This window comes from Mauremys reevesii, linkage group 8 (genome assembly GCF_016161935.1).
Source record: "Mauremys reevesii isolate NIE-2019 linkage group 8, ASM1616193v1, whole genome shotgun sequence".
NCBI lineage: Eukaryota > Metazoa > Chordata > Testudines > Geoemydidae > Mauremys > Mauremys reevesii.
This window is the reverse complement of record NC_052630.1, coordinates 80,001,713-80,019,935: the sequence shown is the minus strand read 5'-3', so window position 1 is coordinate 80,019,935 and position 18,223 is coordinate 80,001,713. Positions and strand designations below refer to the sequence as shown.

Below are 18,223 nucleotides of genomic sequence, written 5' to 3'. Positions count from 1 at the left end.
TACAACCACATGGTCCAAGTCATTCACTAAACTGACTTTTTAATTTTGTAAACAAAACAAAGATTAGATGATCATGATGGTCCCTTCTGACCTTAAAGTTCATGCATCTTATCTAGCAATTGCTTTTGGATCACTGTTTATAAATTACCCTTCTCTAAAGTGGAACCAATTAAAATGTACCAGTCCAGAATACAGTACGCTCAGTTGGTCATTACTGTTCTCCAGTGATGAGGCAATCTTAATGTTTGATTGCACTTATTATTTTAAACAATACCTGATTATTTTAAAAAATATTTGATTATATCAACACAGCCACTTACCCTCTTTCTAATTTTGGAAGTTAGTTTTTCAACAGATGCTTCAAAACATTCAGCTCTTTGTTTCTGGGCTCTGGTTGCTTTTTTCAGAGCTTTCTTCTTTTGCTCATTTGTTTCCTTTACAGCTAAAATTTGGTGCTTGTGTTTGCCAATTTGAAGCTTCCACTCAGATATTTTCTTTTCCAGAGTCTGCAGCATAATTAAACAAAATGAATATGTTCTGAACATTATGGGGCAGATTTTGAGTCACAGTAACATAACCATGAAGGGGAGAAAGACTTTCACCCCACCTGCATTAAGCTTCCTGCATCCCAAATACATGCACAAGGGTGAGAGCAGAAGCTACGCACCCAGTAGTTCCACCCACTGAGTAGTGAGAAATGGGGATGGAGGGACAGAGGGGGAGGAGAGTGCATAAGTCAGAGGGTAGGGAAGGAGCCAAATGGTGGGGGAAAACCATGAGGATGGGGGCACAGCAGAATGGGAAGAGGATAGGAATCAGTGAGTAGGTTGTGGGGGGCAGCAGCAGATGGGGACAAGGGCAGACTGGGGTCACAGGGGCAGAAGAGTCTACAACTACTAGAAAATACTCCCCTCCAGAACCTGGAATAGAACCCAAGAGTCCTAAATCGCTACATTCTTCTGTTGTCAGCAAATAGCTCTGAAGACCACTGAAAAAGTGTGTTTTTCATCCTCCTCTAGTGGCTGGCCCACACAGAATATAACCACCTACTACTGCTATCAGTTACTACATTAGCTCAAGTGGTACCGGTATGTGCTGTGGATGGGTCTAAAATCTGCTGATAACCCAACCTGGTGATCAATATGACTCCACATGACAGAAACTCTGTTTTTCCAGTTTGTTTTTGAAAAAACTAGGAAATTACATTTAACCAAATACATTAAAAGAACATTAAGGCTGCATAGTCACACACTCAAAAGTTAGGAAATGCCAACACTGCCTTATGTGTATGCATTATAGTACAATCTTTAATTACATGATTGCATGCTATTTTTTTCCACAGGACCCCTGCCTCATTCAGCGGTCTGGACGCATCTGCTCTGGGGATGAATCAGGGCTGTGCAGCGAATAAGATAATTATCTCCAGCACCCCTGCATCATTTGTTGTGGAAGTTAGAAGTACACAGTGAATGAGGCAGAAGATTGCAAGAAGAGAAAGGATGGTCTCAACGTTGAGTTAGATTAATGTTGCCCTTAAGAATTGGATTCTCTCCCTGCCTCGGCTACAGAGTTCCTATGCAAGGCTGGGCAAGTTACTTGAACTAGATTTTTCATGGGTGTTACTATCATGATATTTATGTTTGTTCCCCTACATGGCATTTTTTATTTAAATAAGGATGCTAAAGGCAAATCACATCAAAGACATTAAAACGAGGTACAGTGACATTTGGTGAAGAAAGCAATCAGATGTATCCTTAAAGCCTGCTTTAAAGAGTGCCCAAACACAGTAGTCTTTAGGATGGTCATCGATGGCATCAACAAGCTACCAGCATATAACTGTTTCTTGATGGACATTCTTAAATCCACATTGATATCATCAACACTTTTTCCACCATGCAATAAAGTAGTAAACATGTCAGCTACATATACCAGTCTATATAAAATCCTTTCAGGTCATCTTAAAATAGTTTAAAGGCAGACATGACTAAATGTAACATGAATTAAAAACAGGTATAGTGCCTTCTCTTTCAAGTTTGGGCCGTGTCCCTTCCTAAGGTGTGTTCCAGACACATACATAGCTAGAATAACATGCAATTTACTTGGTAGTCAAAAGGGGAAGAAAGGAACAACACTACTTCTTGATGTAAGTGTGAAAAGAAGCAGTTTATATTTGACTTTGATATTTATAACTGTGACTTGGGAGATAATATCTTCAATGAATGAAGCAAATTTAGGAGAAGATTTTTATTTGTCAGTCTGTTGCTTATACACTGGTAAAAGATATTACCTCACCGACCTTGTAGCTTATATTAACAGTTAAAGAAATACCTAGGGAATACAATTGTAAATCTTTTATATCACCACAAGATGTCACTATCACACTATGACTGACAGTTCTGTGTAGCATGCAGCTCTGTCCTTTACAAAGACTTAGGTAAATTTAAACTTGGAACTAATTTCATAATGAGCAGAAAACATTCAAGCTGTCCGAAGGCTTTGTCAGGGTATCAGCTGACTTCAGTGTGATATAGACACTTAATTACCTTAGACTCCTTTGAAAACTTCAGCCTAGATGGCTGTCTACTCTCACTGAATCTTTATGCAAAGATCAGCTTATTCCTTGAAATATACCATTTAATAAAATGCACTAGGAGAATTCTAATAATGACTCTGTGCAGAAGTACAAAAAACAATATCCTTCAGAACAAAACCTGAAATGTGTATACTTAATTTCATGTTCTAGAGTAAAAGTGTTAGAGGAGAAAATAAATAATCCTCCAAACCTGGAAAAAAAAAATCTACCCTACTTTTAATTTCCAAATGTTCACTTCTTAATGGCAAATACCATATCTATCTATCTATCTATTAAGGCTGTCAAGCGATTAAAAAAATTAATCGTGATTAATCGCCTAATTAAAAAATACCATTTATTTAAATATTTTTGGATGTTTTCTACATTTTCAAATGTTGATTTTAGTTACAACACAGAATACAAAGTGTACAGTGCTTGCTTTATATTTATTTTTTATTGCAAATACTTGCACTGTAAAAAACAAAAGAAATAGTATTTTTCAATTCACCTAACACAAGTACTGTAAAGCAATCTCTTTATCATGAAAGTTGAACTTACAAATGTAGAATTATGTACAAAAAATAACTGCATTCAAAAATAAAACAATGTGAAACTTTAGAGCCTACAAGTCCACTCAGTCATACTTCTAGTTCAACCAATCGCTCAGACAAACAAGTTTGGTTACACTTTGCAGGAGATAATGCTGCCGGGAGATAATGCATGTCCTCTGGAATGGTGGCTGAAGCATGAAGCGGTATACAAATGTTTAGCATATCTGGCACATAAATACCTTGCACCACCAGCTACAAAAATGCCATGTGAACGCCTGTTCTCACTTTCAGGTGACATTGTAAATAAGAAGCAGGCAGCATTATCTCCTGTAAATGTGAACAAGCTTGTTTGTCTTAGCGATTGGCCGAACAAGAAGTTGGACTGAGTGGACTTGTAGGCTCTAAAGTTTTACATTGTTTTGGTTTTGAGTGCAGTTATGTAAGCAAAAAAACCCTACACAATAAAGAGATTGCATTACAGTACTTGTATGAGGTGAACTGAAAAATACTATTTCTTTTATCATTTTTACAATGCAAATATTTGTAATAAAAATAATATAAAGTGAGCACTGTACACTTTGTATTCTGTGTTATAATAGAAATCAATGTATTTTAAAATGTAGAAAAACATCCAACAATATTTAATAAATTTCAATTGGTATTTTATCGTTTAACAGTGATTAATCGTGATTAATTTCTTGAGTTAATCGTGTGAATTAACTGTGATTACACAGTTGTGTGTGTGTCTGTGAATACACACACAAAATGTTAGTATTTGGCATTGCTCTGAAATCTCTACGGTGATATTGTTTTAAAATCACTTTCATTCCTATTTTCCAAAGTGTAAAAATACATCATTACAAACGTTTATATGCACTATTAGAACATCATATCCACCAAGAAACAGGTATAATCACTGTTAGAATTAAATTAATTTCTATAATTAACTTATCAACTGAGTTTATCTTTGTAGTTGAGTAAGATTCTAGTAAGTCTAAACACAAAAAATCTGCATATTTGTCTGTATGGTATTTATAAGGAGATCATTAGTATCCCAAACATCAGAGTCCTAGGTCAAATCCAAGCCTTATTACTAATCTAGGCAAGTTACCTTTGCAATATCACATATCATAGCTTTGAACTCTTACTGTTCTAGGAGGGCTTTGTGAGTGACCAAAAGACCCAAATTACGCATGTAAGATGATTTCAACTGATTTTTCTGACATGTTCAGCTAATACACATACTATGCTTAATTTAACTGCAAACCTCAGCTTTCCTCAGATTATATAAAATCTCTCCTTCCTCTTTAAAATTATATTGCAAACTTGTATTAATTTTCCTAGTTTCTTTAATTGTGCTTAAAAGATTGAATATCTGGCTAGTTACAACTGATTTGGAGCAACCATGAATAATTATTCGGAGATTCAGTTAAAATGAAATGAAAATGATATGCTGCTCTATCCTTCTCCAGTAAAAAATTCTATTTTAGGAATTTTTAATTAACTATACAGATCAACTGGCCAAACCTTCCCCCCTGCATATGATGGGAGATGACAGAGCACTTATGCAAGCTGCCACAGACCATGAATTGTAGAAGTGGCCTCTCCAATGGTGCTCCATTGCCAGTGGGGTAGGATTCCATGCTACTTTGCCCTGGAAAAGAACCCTGCACAAAGCCCATTTACTCGGCTGTTTTGTTTGGGCTCAGTTAGCCATAATTCTGTATTCAGAGAACAATACTATATGTAGTAGACAAAGAAGCTAATTTCAGTTATATTATCTAGTATGTAGAATTGAACTGAAAAGAACCAGCAGGCATGACAGCCAGGCCTATAGACAGCACAGACCATAGAAAGAGCCAAACAAAATTGCTCATCTTTAATAAGGGAGAATAAAGTATGGCTAACACAGGGTTTTACTGAATGTCATTGTCATTATTTAGTGTACAAGCAAGAATTAGTTTAAATAAAAAAACAAGCTTGGCGGTTATATTTTCAGCAGTAGCAGTCCTGCTTGAAGTTTCTCCCAGTGAAAGTGTGTGCAGCAGAGACCATTATCACAATATTGTTCAGTAAGAGTGAACAGCCTTTTTATTATTGTTATTATTCTAAGCTGGAGAAAGTGAACAGAGGCTTATATTCATATAAAGATTTTTCTTTTTTTATTGTGTGTGTGATAACAAGCAACTGACCAACAGATTGATGGTAAGGTATCAGGTAAATTCAAGAAGATAAGTCCACTTTTAAGACAACTCACCTGCTCAGTCTTAAATTTCACATTCCTTGCAAATTTCAAATACTCATACAGAATCTGTGGCTAGTCTGTCTCCTCCCTTGCAGCCACCTGATCACACCCTTGCAGTCTTTCAACACTGACAACTCCTGTCAACTTTCTCTGTTTGTTAACACTGAATATACATCCCTTTATTAGGCCTTGATCCTGCAAACATTTCCATATCTGTTTACTTTAAGCATGTGAATAGTTACATTCTCTTCAGTGGGACTCCTTATATGTACATGTGTAAGTGTTTGCAGCATAAAGGCCTTACTTTGGATACTTTTTACATCATTCTATGAGTGTCTATAGTGTAAGGTATAATTCATTTGTAATTAAGAACATTGTCCAAATGGCTCTCAAGAAATATCTATTTCCATTATTTTTACTGGTTTGGGGTTTTCTATTCTAATTTGTCTATACCAGGGATTTAATTTAATAATAGCAAGACATTTTAAGATTTGACTGACAACTTCTAATTAAAAATGGCCCTCTGGCCCTAATATACTTTTATTAATTTACCAATTAACTAAAAGTAAACCCAAAGGAAAAATATTTGTAACCTGTATTTTTGCTTTCAACTGATCATTCTCCACCTCCTTTTTTTGAATCTGGCATTGCAGGTGGGCTTGTACAGCTTCTACTGACTTTGATAGGTGGTCTGCTTTTAGTGCATTTGCCTATGCAAAGATATGAACACAAATCTTTTAATTTATACAGATATGCCATAAGAAGATTTTTCTATTTTTCTGGTATAATTGATTTCTAGCGTATAGTAGTATACACATTCTGTGGGTCATGTACAGACACAATGTAATTATGAAATAGGTTGCAAACCCAGACTCAAGCATAATACCCTCAACCGAAGCACTGTCAAGAGCTGTTTTAACCCTTTTATTGAGTATAGTCAGTGCTTTTCCTCCCACCCTCACTTTGCATGGAGCCACCTCCCTTGTCTGGTACAGAGGGTAAAAGGAACCATTATCTACACATTTTGGTCAGGTTAGCATGGTCTAGAGCACTAGCCTTCAGCGGGTGATGAATTCAAAGAGCACAAGGAGAGTGACTGTGAACAGCCCCTGTACAGAGGCAAAATGGAGGAGATCTTTTGCACTCTCTTCTCTATAGGGTTGCCAACTTTCTAATAGCAGAAAACTGAACACCCTTATATAATAATATATGGCAATATACCTATCTCATAGAACTGGAAGGGACCTCAAAAGGTTCACTAGCAGGACCAAGTACTGATTTTGCCCCAAATCCCTAAGTGGTCTCCCAACCCTGGGTTTAGAACTGAACTCCCAACCCTGGGTTTAGCAAGCCAATGCTCAAACCACTGAGCTATCCCTCTCCCTACCCCTTGCTTGCCCTGAGGCCCCAGCCCTTCTCACTCCATCCCCACCTCCATCTCTTGGTTGCTCACTCTCCCTCACCCTCACTCACTTGCATATTTTCACCGGGCTGGGGCATAGGGTTGGGGTGAGGGCTCTGGCTGGTGGTGGGGGCTTTGGGGTGGGGCCAGAAATGAGGGGTTCAGGGTGCAGGAGGAGGCTCCAGCTGGGGGTGCGGGCTCCGGGGTGGAGTTGGGGATGAGGGATTTGGGGTATGGGGGGGGGCTCAAGGCTGCGGGGGTAGGGCTGAGGGGTTTGGATTGTGGGAGGGGGCTCCGGGCTGGGGCAAGAGGGTGCGGTGCGGGAGGGGAAGCAGGGTGTAGTCTCCGGGAGGGAGTTTGGCTGTGGGAGGGGGCTCAGAACTGGGGCAAGGGTTGGGATGTAGGAGGAGGTGAGGGGTGTGGGCTTCCAGTGGCTCTTACTCAGGCGGCTTCTGGAAGCAGTGACATGTTCCTCCAACTCCTAGGCGGAGGTGTGGCCAGGGAGCTCTGCATGCTGCCCCTGCCTGCAGGCGTCACCCCCACAGCTCCCATTGACTGCACTTCCCGGCCAATGGAAACTGCGGAGCCGGTGCTCAGGGCAGGAGCAGCACGCAGAGTCCCCATGGGAGCCAGAGGGATATGTTGCTGCTTCCTGGAGCCGTGCAGAGCCAGGTAGGAAGCGTGCCAGCCCCGCACCAACTGGACTTTTAATGGCCCGGTCAGCAGTGCTGACCAGAGCTGCCAGGGTCCCTTTTCGACCAGGTGTTCTGGTTGAAAACCAGACACTTGGCAACCCTACCTCTCTACCTCAGGCATTCATGCAACATTAGCCTAAACCTAACCTTAAATGAGAAATGACAGTCAGGTCCAAACCAACCTCCCCCTCTGGAGCCATCCCTCCCATTGACCATTGGAGGGGCTGGGGTGAGGATGGTTCACAATCCAAAAAAACATCTGGAGTCAAACTTCCTGGTATGGGTCCACCTCTGTGAGAAACACTGGCCCACAGGAATAGCTTTTCATATAATGTTTGAAATTAAATATTACCCTTCTCATAATTTGAAAAATTAGGAGTTTTGGAGGTAAGAATTGAGCTGAGATAAAACATCCATTCTGAGGGGGAAACGGACTTACTTTTTCCTTTTGAAGCTGAGAAGAAAGCTCTACAATATGCTTCTCTGTTTCAAGCGTTTCTTTTCTGAGACCCTTCATGAAGGAAAATTAACACAAAATGAAAAGGTCTCAATATGCACATTTTGGGCTACATTTTCATATCAGTGCACCCAAATTGCACAAGTAAAAGGGATACTTTTTTAGGGTAATTGAGCTCTCATTTCCAGTGGCACAAACATTTCAAGCTGACGCCCCTCTCCCAGACTGGTAGTGTTCCATAAGCAGCCCTTGTACTGACACCTATAGTTCAGGTTGCCTTGACTACTGAGTATCAGACTTCCTGGGTTGGGGGGGGGGGAGAACGGGACGGACAGCTCTTTTAAATCTGATAGCATTCCAATTCCAATGTAGTCAATTTCTGCCCAGATTAGGAATAAAGTGACTTGGGCTATATTTTTTGGCCTTGGACAAGTCATTGCCACCACCTTGGGCATCAATTTACCCCATTTATAAAATGAGGATAATAATACATGCTACCTGAGATATTTAGCACTGTATCATGCTTTTCAGCTAAGCATCTTGTTATTCCAGCTCAGTACTGGGGTAAACTGAACTTCAACTTCCAATTACTTTGTTTTAAAATTATTAAAAAAAATACTGGTGGAATTTTACAATTCTTTGTAATACTGAAGTTGCACCAAAATGGTTAAAACTTCTCGTCATTGCTTTCATGGAGTTAACTGTCTGGATTCATCTTCTGAAGATTTAGGTACTTGGATACCATATTGCCCTTTATTTTCTCATTTGTGGCAAATGGCATATTTAGGGGAATGATTTGGAGGGTTTACAAACTTTTAGTTCCATCTGCTTTCTTAAAACTGTGTAGCCTGATTATGATAGTTAACGTCTGGGCAGGAATGCAACCTCATGATGGAATGGAAACATTACATAAACTATAACAAAAATGGTAATTTTGGGGGCAACCAATTCATAGCTTTTCCCTCCCTTACATTGCCTATCGATTTCTGTCAGAATAAAAAGGCAATGCACTTGAATAACCATAACATTACAGCAAAAGTAACATCTGGTCTTAGAGAAACAGAGCTAGACATTCTTCGCAGTTACACCATTGTAAATAAGTAGCATTTCCATTAAAGTTACTCTGGAATTACACTGGTAAACAACATCAGAAACTGGCCCATGCTGTATATCAGATCATGTACAGCACATTAAACTCTGTGTAATAAGCATGACACCATACTCCTGAAAAATATCACTGGTCAAATGGGTAAGGAAGAAACAAAATGATGGAAATTGGGTGGAAGACAGACAAGTATATCAATATAAACATGCGTGTGAGTGTAAGACAGAAAGACCAAGCAGTCTTCCTGATCCTAGGCCTGGCAGTTGCCTAGTGGAATTGTATGAGACTAGGATTTCACTGTTTTGGCATGCCTTGATAGAGTAAGGAGCCAGAAAATGTAATTTACTTACATCATTTTCAGTTTCACTTTCAGTTAACTTCTGAATCAAAATGTCAATTTGTTTACTGCTTATCTGCAAGTTCAAAATAGAAAAAACAACCAATTAATTATTTTACAGTATATGGAATTTACGGATTCAGTGTACGAATGGAGACTGAAATACCAACAGCAAGGAGATATTTACTTTGACATGCATGATTATTTACAATTGGTGGGAAATATCTTAAGAGATTCTGTTCATTCTATGTGCGGAGTTTATGAATAGGGGAAAATAAATCAAGATTAATTCTATATGTAACACTGATTATTTTTTAAATGGAAGCACTTAAATATGCTTATTTAATTTTCCTTGTTCAAATAGTAGCTTACAGGTCAAGTGTGTATTCCATTCCACTATTTTAAAGACAAAGTGAAGCATTTCCTTAAATGTTTCTGAAAATATTGTTTGATGGCAGCTAAGATTATCTCCAGACTCCAAAATCTTATATCCCACAATATTAACTTCTATCACAAATATAAACAAACTTGGAATGGCAAAATCATTTATGTAGCCCTAACTATCACACAATCATCAATTACATAATTTGGCAGTCAAAGTTGTCCTTAATTTATCAATTAGTCTTTTTACCCTAATTGATGGAACTTCCAGTTAAGTAAATCCCAAACTTTTTAACTTCAGAGAATGGGCTCACTGACTTCCAAGGAAGTTTCGATAAGTCAGCATGTCATAGGACCAGGCCCAATATGAATATTAAATTATAGGAAGGAGATAACCAGCAAATTGGGTGTCAAACTACAGAGGGATCGGAAAGCACGGAAAAGCAAATGAGAGCTGCATTCTCGGCACTGGTATTTGCAGAGTGCACTCTGCTGGATTTTAGAAGCATGATGTACTCTGGCTCATCAGTGAGAGGGAAGCCTTACAGAGCATTCTGAACAGAGCCACAGCACATGTGTACAATGTCTACTTTAGGAATTCACTGCTTATGTATGTTTGGTTTTGTTTGAATACAAACACCTGTGAATTGCAGGTATTCAAACACAGAGATAATCACACCATTATTGTAACATAATGCTCTCTATATTTCTTCACTTTTCTTCTTTCTCTGCCTCCCTATTATTTATTAATTGTCATTCTCTATTTGTTTGTCTTTTCGTTTTTAAACTTCCTCTCCTTCCTTGATTATTCTATACACGTAGGCTCCAGAAAAAAGAAGAAAATGTCTTCTCTCATCTGATTTTTATTAAAAACTTAATATATCTTTTTGAAGTCAAGCAATTCCTATTCTGTCTTATTCAGCAAATATGATTATGCTTAAAGACTAACATATACATGAAAGGAAAGTATGGTTATTGTATGATATTTACAATTCTATACAAGCATAACATAGCATAGATTTCTCAAAACAGGTTAAACTTCCCACACAACCCGGGGTTGATTTGGACAATAAAGAATATTTGAATTATTATAATTTTGCATTTTCTGTGACTAGCTATTTCTTTCTTTCTTTGAAAACACTACTTTAAAAGATCAGGAAAATATAATAAAATGTGTTCATGCTCACTGTTAAACCACCCCAAGATTGCTTTGGGTCATCTTACTTCTTTATGCTCTGTTGTTCTAAGTAGGTGTAGTAACAATCCTTTTATATGTTTGAGAGCCTCTAGTTCCTTTATCAGTAAATCCTCTTGTTTAGAAATCTTAATCATATCTGATGTAGAAAGGTTACACACCTGATAAAATATTAAGCCACAAACAAATATACTGTAAGTGTACTACAATATTTTCCCAAAACGGCACAATTACCACTATTAAAATTTAGCTTTAAAATGTAGAAACCATAAAACTATTTTTTAAGTACACTGCAAAATATCATAATGAATATGCAAAATACTATTTAGATTAGAATTTAAACATTTTGGTATGAAATACTACACAATACAATATTCACTCTTCAAAGTTTGTAACAGAGAGATCAGGCATATGCTCTCCTCTATTTTAACTTTTTTGCTGATAAAAGACCCAATTTTCCTCTCTCAAGGGAAAATCCATTTAAATCAAACTAATTATGCTGCTCCAAAAATAACAAAGGACAATCAAGTAGCAGACCTTTTAGTAAATACTATCACCTAAGTTATTTCATCCTGATTTGCACATATGTATTCATGTTCTTCTATCTGTAGCTGGAGAAAAACTGAAGTACTATTGGAAATGTTAACTCTGTGGACAGAAAAGTGTGAATTCCCAATGGCAATTCTTAAACAAATTAGTATTGAGGGAATGCAAAAAATCAAGATATCTTGACTCCTAGAATAATATTCGTTTTGTTTTATAAACTTAAATAGTAATAATGTATTTGTACTCAACAGGTTAAGGACATCAAAAACCTCATTTGAAAATATTTTTTAAAATCACAGTAAAAAAAAACGTATCTACTGTACAATATTGTGTATAAACAGAGTTACAATTGGGGAAGAAGATACAAATGTGTATTGTGGGTTTGTGAGCAGAACTTGAGTACAAGTAGCTATATGCTTCTGCTAAAATGATCAGTAGTGAAATAGCTCAGAATGTTGACTTTTAAATTGACAACATTAGGGTTCAGAATTAACATTCATGTGAGATGAAAAACATTCAGACCTCTCAAAGGTCTTATTTAAATATATATGTCTGCACTCAGATATCACATCAGTCAACATTTAGAGTGTTTTTATAATCAACCATATGAGTTAGACATTTAAGGTTTTTTACAATAAATGTTTAATTCTGCAGAAATGAGTGGAGCAAAAAAAAAAAAAAGACCATACATATCCTATATCCCAGAACACTAACCAAGTTAGAGTTCTGAGGGTAAATATGTACACAAACTTTTGTATAGTATTAAAATACAGAAACTTACATTTGTCATTCCAGCAATAGTGACTTTAAATGAAGGCAAAAACATTTCTGTTGAACTGATTGCCATCTCTGCTTCAAGAAGCTTTTCCTGTAATGTGGCAATTTCATCTTCTTTCAACCTATTCACAAGACGAACTTAATAGAAATCAAATTGCACTAACACATGTTTAATATATATAAATATAAATAAACTTTTCCATTTCACAAATATTTATTAACCAAAGGCAGAATTTTCTCAAGTTTTCTCTGAGTAAGAACCTCAGAATTTGGTCTATAGTGTTCCCTTAATATGCAGGCTACAATTCCTTTTCAACTGCATATCATAAATTATTTACACTGAACGCTTATGGAAACACTTTCTTGCTGCTGCATTCTATGTCCTCTAAAGCCAGCGGAAGTAAGAACTTTGGGATTTACCCTATTTAAAAAAAAATGTTTAAAGAAAAGTTTATTTTAAGTGTTACCAGTAACTCCTTGGATGACTGTACCATGAACTTTTAAAAAGCAAATGTACTTCTCATGAATTAGGCTGTTTGCTTTTTGCATTTCACTCAGCCAGGGGAATGAAAATAGACTAAACAATCTCACTTGCAGGGTCTCATGAACTAGTACAATATGCAGCAGTGTTTGGGTTGCAAACACAGGCAGGGTAGGACTTTCAAAAAGTTCCCTATTATAAGGTGAAATTAATCTCTGTTCTGAGGACCTATATAAGCCCCTATGTTGTCTAAACAGAAAGCCTTAAATGAATCCTCTGTTCAGGCATGAATTGTACCCAGAGAAGATAAATATTTATGTTTTGAACACATTGTGTGGATTTGAACAGCTAAAGAAGCACAAATAAATGCTGTAAGAACTGATGAAAGACTGTTGGTCTCATGAAATTCTGTAATTGTATTTTTCCCAGTCTGAAGCATACCATCTCATTTCACTTTCACTCAGGTTTGGTTCTAGGAAGTTTTCCCGTGATCTGCTTTTGAACTGGGGTGACAGTTCTTTCAGCTTGGTCTGATGTTTATCCATAACTTTGGTAAATGAACTCCAATTCTGCTTCAAGGGTTCTTCCTCCATGCACGCTGAAAACTTACAAACATTTTATTTCAGTCTTTATCTTCTCACCAACTATTTCAAGACATATTTTCTACCTATAGCAACCAAAGCTTAATCAAAAGATTTTCTATCACAAGATAACAAACCAGAAGATGGGGCCAGAATTATTTCAGAAGGTTATTTCAAATGTCCACCATCCCTTTTATTATGGGAAATAGAATGGAATTAAAAGATGGTACCAATTTTCTCCCCAATAACCTATTTCTCTACATATTTTTCTCCTTCTTTCTTTAGTCTTTATGTAAGAAGTCGTGTCCAATGCTGTAAAACAGCCAACAGTGGATGTTATACCCTGAAGATCAAGCATATTACCATCACAGTGAGAAAAATGGAAGTCCAGAATCCAGTTTGTTTATTTGTATAAATGGGCAGAAAGAAGGATGTTTCTGATGATAGTTATCATAGCAACAAATTTAGCATTAAGGCCACATAGTTTAATTATTAGCTTCTTAAAAATGTATAGAAAACAATCCAGCTGGGATTTCTAAAGGAGCCTAAGAAAGTTAGGCAACCAAATCTCACTTAATTTCAAAAGAGAATTGTGTGCTTAACTCCCTGATGATCCTTTAGAAGTCCCACCCTACAGGAATCTGCAGCTAGTCAGGAATTAAGTAGAATTTTCTTTATGCTTTCGCACACATCATTCTATGAATTCCTTCCAATTTAGCAGGAAATTATTTAATGTAAGGGAGATAAGAACAAATATGCAAATATCTCTAATGCCAACAGGAGTGCAAGAAAGGCTTAAGAATGTCAGCCTCATACTGATACTATTTTTAGGTCTTCCACAATTCCCTACTTGGTCTGCTTCTTCACTTAGACCAGTAAAATATTTTCCATGTTGGTTGACTTTTCTGATTCTAAAATAATCTTCACAGGACTGAATCAATGAACAGAGTTTTGCTGCTTCTCCAGGTGTAATAGATAGTGCATGTCTTGTTCCCTACAACAACAATATTGAGAATTATGTAACAATTGGGACCACTCACTGCTAGGCTTGCTATCCTTATCTGCCACCTGAGCCTAAGAGACATCTCAAGATAAAACAACTTATGTTCTTTAAGTAGAAATACTCAAGAAAAAAATTTCAGGACGAACTAAATCAGGGGTCAGCATCCTTTCAGAAGTTGTGTATGGAGTCTTCATTTATTCACTCTAATTTAAGGTTTTGCTTGCCAGTAATACATTTTAACGTTTTTAAAGGGTCTCTTTATATAAGTTTGTAATATATAACTAAACTATTGTTGTATGTAAAGTAAATAAGATTTTAAAAATGTTTTAGAAGCTTCATTTAAAATTAAATTAAAATGCAGAGCCCCCTGGACTGGTGGCCAGGATCCGGGCAGTGTGAATGTCACTGAAAATCAGCTCACGTGCCGCCTTTGGCACGCATGCCATAGGTTGCCTACCTCTGAACTAAATCATCATTTTCATCATTTATTTCCATCATTACTAAAGGCCCTACCCTGTGACGTAATAGAAGGTGAGAACTGAGAAAACTGAGAATTTAGCATAACATTCTCTTAATAACTAGACAATAACATCACACATCTCGTCATAATGTGAAATTTTACATCTAACTTCTATTTTTTCCATTTTCATTTCTTTGTTTTTCCACAGGTTTACATTTCATAGGGGACTTCAATCTGAATGACATATGTTGGAAGTCTTATGCTGCTATTACGAAAACGTCCTCTGAATGTCTAAAAGTTACAGAGGACAATTTTTTAATTCCAAAAGTGTTACACCTAGCACAGGGGAATTCTATAAAAGACCTCATCTTGACAGGAAGAATTGATTGCAGAATTAAAATGAGTGTTTCCAAAGGTGCAAGTGATTGTGACTTGATTACATTTGTTGCATACAAAGACAGTCATAGTGATTTAAAAGGGCCGATTATACAAAGCTGAAAACAATTATGAGCCAAATCAATGGAGAGAAAGAATTTACAAGGGAAAATATTAAGGATAATTGGTAGTTGTTTAAAAACATTTTACTAGATGCCAAAAAAAGGTACAATCCCACAACTGAGAAGGCTATACTACTTAAAAAACAACCTGGTTTAGAGGGGAGGTGATATACAAAATGTATTTATATAAAAAATTAGGTGCAGTAGCTAAGTGGTTAATGCACTTGACAACAATCCTGGAGGTTGTGGATTGGAGTCTTGATTGATCTTACACTGAAAGGCTGTCTCCAGTTCACCAACACAGGGTTAGAGAAGACACAGGTGTAGCAGGGCAGTCACCCCGCTCTGGCTCAGAAGGGGTTAAAAGCCAGCTGTTGAGGAGGGCTGAGGCTGAGAGCCAATCAGAGAAGGCTGGGAGGCAGCCAATCAGAGCCAGGCTGGACCCTATAAAAGGCTGCAGGGCCAGAAGGCTGCCAGTCTCTCTCCAGCCTTGAAGAAGGAAAGACTGCCTGCAAGCAGAAGGGGGTACCTTGCACAGAGCAGTGCTGGGAAGAGCAGGAGCTGAGGAGCTCCAGCCTGGCGAACTCCCAGACTGAGGCTTTACTTCCAAGGCCTGAGAAGGTACTGGGGCTGTGGGGAGCAGCCAGGGAAGGAAGAGGCAACCGATCTAACCCCCTTGCTGATGATGAGCGGCCACTTCAGACTACAGTTTTCCCCTGAGGGAAGGGGCTAGATGAGGATTGGCAGTGGGTCACTGAGACAAGGTGGGTTTAGGGGATTGGGGTTCCCTGGGGAGGGGAGGACCCCGAGTGTGGGGGGCCACTGCTTCGGGGCAGTACCCAGAAGGGGCACTGTGGGCCAGGAGGGACGTGGGGCCTGAAGTATAGTGGTGGAGATTGAGAATAAAAAGACAAGTAGTGACAGCAGGAGTTGTTCTGAGGCTGGATGAGTTAATTCCTGGACTGACCAACAAGAGGTGCTGTGGCGGTGAGTGCATGCCGTGCTACCAAATGCAGTTGGACATGATGCTAGCCACATTACTCCCTTGTATAATGTTGGCTATGGAAAATGGCACACCTTAAAGACATTACTGCTAAAGTTTGCAGATGACAAAGATTTGGGGAGTTAAAAAAGAGTTCATGTCACTGATACAGAGCGATCTGGATTACTGGATAAATTGGAAAACAATATACATTTCAATGTAGCCAAATGTAAAGTCATATATCTAGGAACAAAGAAAGCAGGCCATACTTAAAGGACGGGAGACTCTTAGGGGTCTCCCAGTGTAGCAGTATACCCCAAAAGGCTAATGTGAACTCTGGATGTAAAAACAGGAATATCAAGTAGGAGAACAGAGAGGTTATTTTACCTCTGTATTTGGCACTGGTGCAACTGACTACTACTGAAATATTGAGTCCAGTTCTAGTGTCCATAATTCAAGAGGGAGGGTTGGTAAAATGGAGATGATTCAGAGAAGAACCACAAGAATGATTAAAGGACGGGAAAACGTGCCTTTTAGTGAAAGATAAAGGAGCTATTTAGCTTATCAAAGAGAAGATTAAGTGACTTAATAGGTCTATTAGGTACCTACATGAGGAACAGAAATTTTGATATTAGAAGGCTTTTCAATCTAGCAGATGAAAGTATAACAAGATTCAATGGCTGGAAGTTGAAACTAGACAAAATTTAGACTAGAAATAAGGTGGAAATTATTATGAGTGAGGGTAATTAACCATTGGAACAACTCATCAAAGGCTGTGGCAAATTCTCAATCACTGTTACTATTTTAATCCAGATGGGATGTTTTTCTAAAAGATCTTGTACTCAATGAATCTATAACAGTTCCAGTCTGAAGTTTTAATAAATAATAATAATTGCAAACTGATTGCTTCTTTGATGATGCAAGTTATAAAGGGTGCTTAGTTGCAGGAGGAGTAGAATTTTGCTAGAGTGATATAAATATGTACAGCAAAACAGTAACAAAATTAAAATTCATATTAATTTAATGAAGCTAGTTAACCAAATACTAATTTAAGCTGCCCCAGTTTCAGTCGTAAGAGTGAATTAAGTCTCCATTGGTTCTACAAATTAAATTCCTGCAAATTTACTTGTATGTAAACTTAAGTACAGTAAGTTCTATAAAATATTGATACAGAGGCTTAATACATTACATTCCATGTGTGCTGAATGCAAATAATTTTTATACATTCAAGTTAATATTGATATGAAAATATTTTTGCTATATTTACACATTGCACAACTAAGCACAAAAATCTATGACTGAGATTAGTCAAATTCCTTCTATGCAGCATCTTGGGAGGGTTAGCATAGCATTTAATTTATCCTAGTTCATCCAGAGCCAGAGAAGCACAAAATAGAATTTATCCATTTTTTCAGTATGTAATTTTTAGAGGTAGCCTTTAATTAGGATATGGGATCCTTCCTACCCAAGGGCGGCTCCAGGCACCAGCACACCAAGTGCGTGCCTGGGGGGACAAGCCACCGGGGGGGGGACTCTGCCGGTCGCCGTGAGGGCGGCAGGCAGGTTGCCTTCGGCAGCATGCCTGCAGAGAGTCCACTGGTCCCGCGGCTTCGGTGGACCTCCCGCAGGCGTGCCGCCGAAGGCAACCTGCCTGCCGTGCTTGGGGCAGCAAAATACCTAGAGCCGCCCCAGCTCCTACCTTGTGTCAAACTTGCATGAATCTTATTTTAAGAACTTAACTTAAAAGTAGTCATACACTTTCATAAACAAACGCAGAAGTCTTCCACATAATATCCTCTATTCTAACCCCATTTTTCTCCTCTTCTCCTCTGAGTTTATTTCCCAATGGCTTGAGATGTGACCAAGCAGCTTCCAATGAACACTTGTCTAAGAGCAGGTCTACATTACCGCTTAAGTCAATCTAAGATACGTCGCTCCAGAATATGAAAAAGCAGC

General features: G+C 37.9%; 1 protein-coding gene across 20 annotated transcripts in view; it reads right to left on the bottom strand.

The window, feature by feature from the left end:
* The window catches only part of ODF2L (outer dense fiber of sperm tails 2 like), a 56,682-nt gene that overhangs the window by 36,326 nt on the left and 2,133 nt on the right, over nucleotides 1-18,223 (bottom strand). For 11 of the 20 annotated variants that reach the window (XR_005583792.1, XR_005583791.1, XM_039485447.1 and 8 more), the window contains 8 exons: nucleotides 14,176-14,319; nucleotides 13,186-13,349; nucleotides 12,268-12,385; nucleotides 10,970-11,101; nucleotides 9,378-9,440; nucleotides 7,905-7,976; nucleotides 5,962-6,078; nucleotides 321-506 (listed from right to left, as the gene is read on the bottom strand). Coding sequence is in view for 18 of the 20 variants with exons in the window: in XM_039485447.1 (XP_039341381.1) it covers nucleotides 321-506; nucleotides 5,962-6,078; nucleotides 7,905-7,976; nucleotides 9,378-9,440; nucleotides 10,970-11,101; nucleotides 12,268-12,385; nucleotides 13,186-13,349; nucleotides 14,176-14,319 (996 nt within the window). In the remaining 2 variants the exon portion in view is untranslated. The remainder of the gene's footprint in view (nucleotides 1-320; nucleotides 507-5,961; nucleotides 6,079-7,904; nucleotides 7,977-9,377; nucleotides 9,441-10,969; nucleotides 11,102-12,267; nucleotides 12,386-13,185; nucleotides 13,350-14,175; nucleotides 14,320-18,223) is intronic. The other 9 variants (XM_039485453.1, XM_039485454.1, XM_039485452.1 and 6 more) reach the window with 3 other exon arrangements.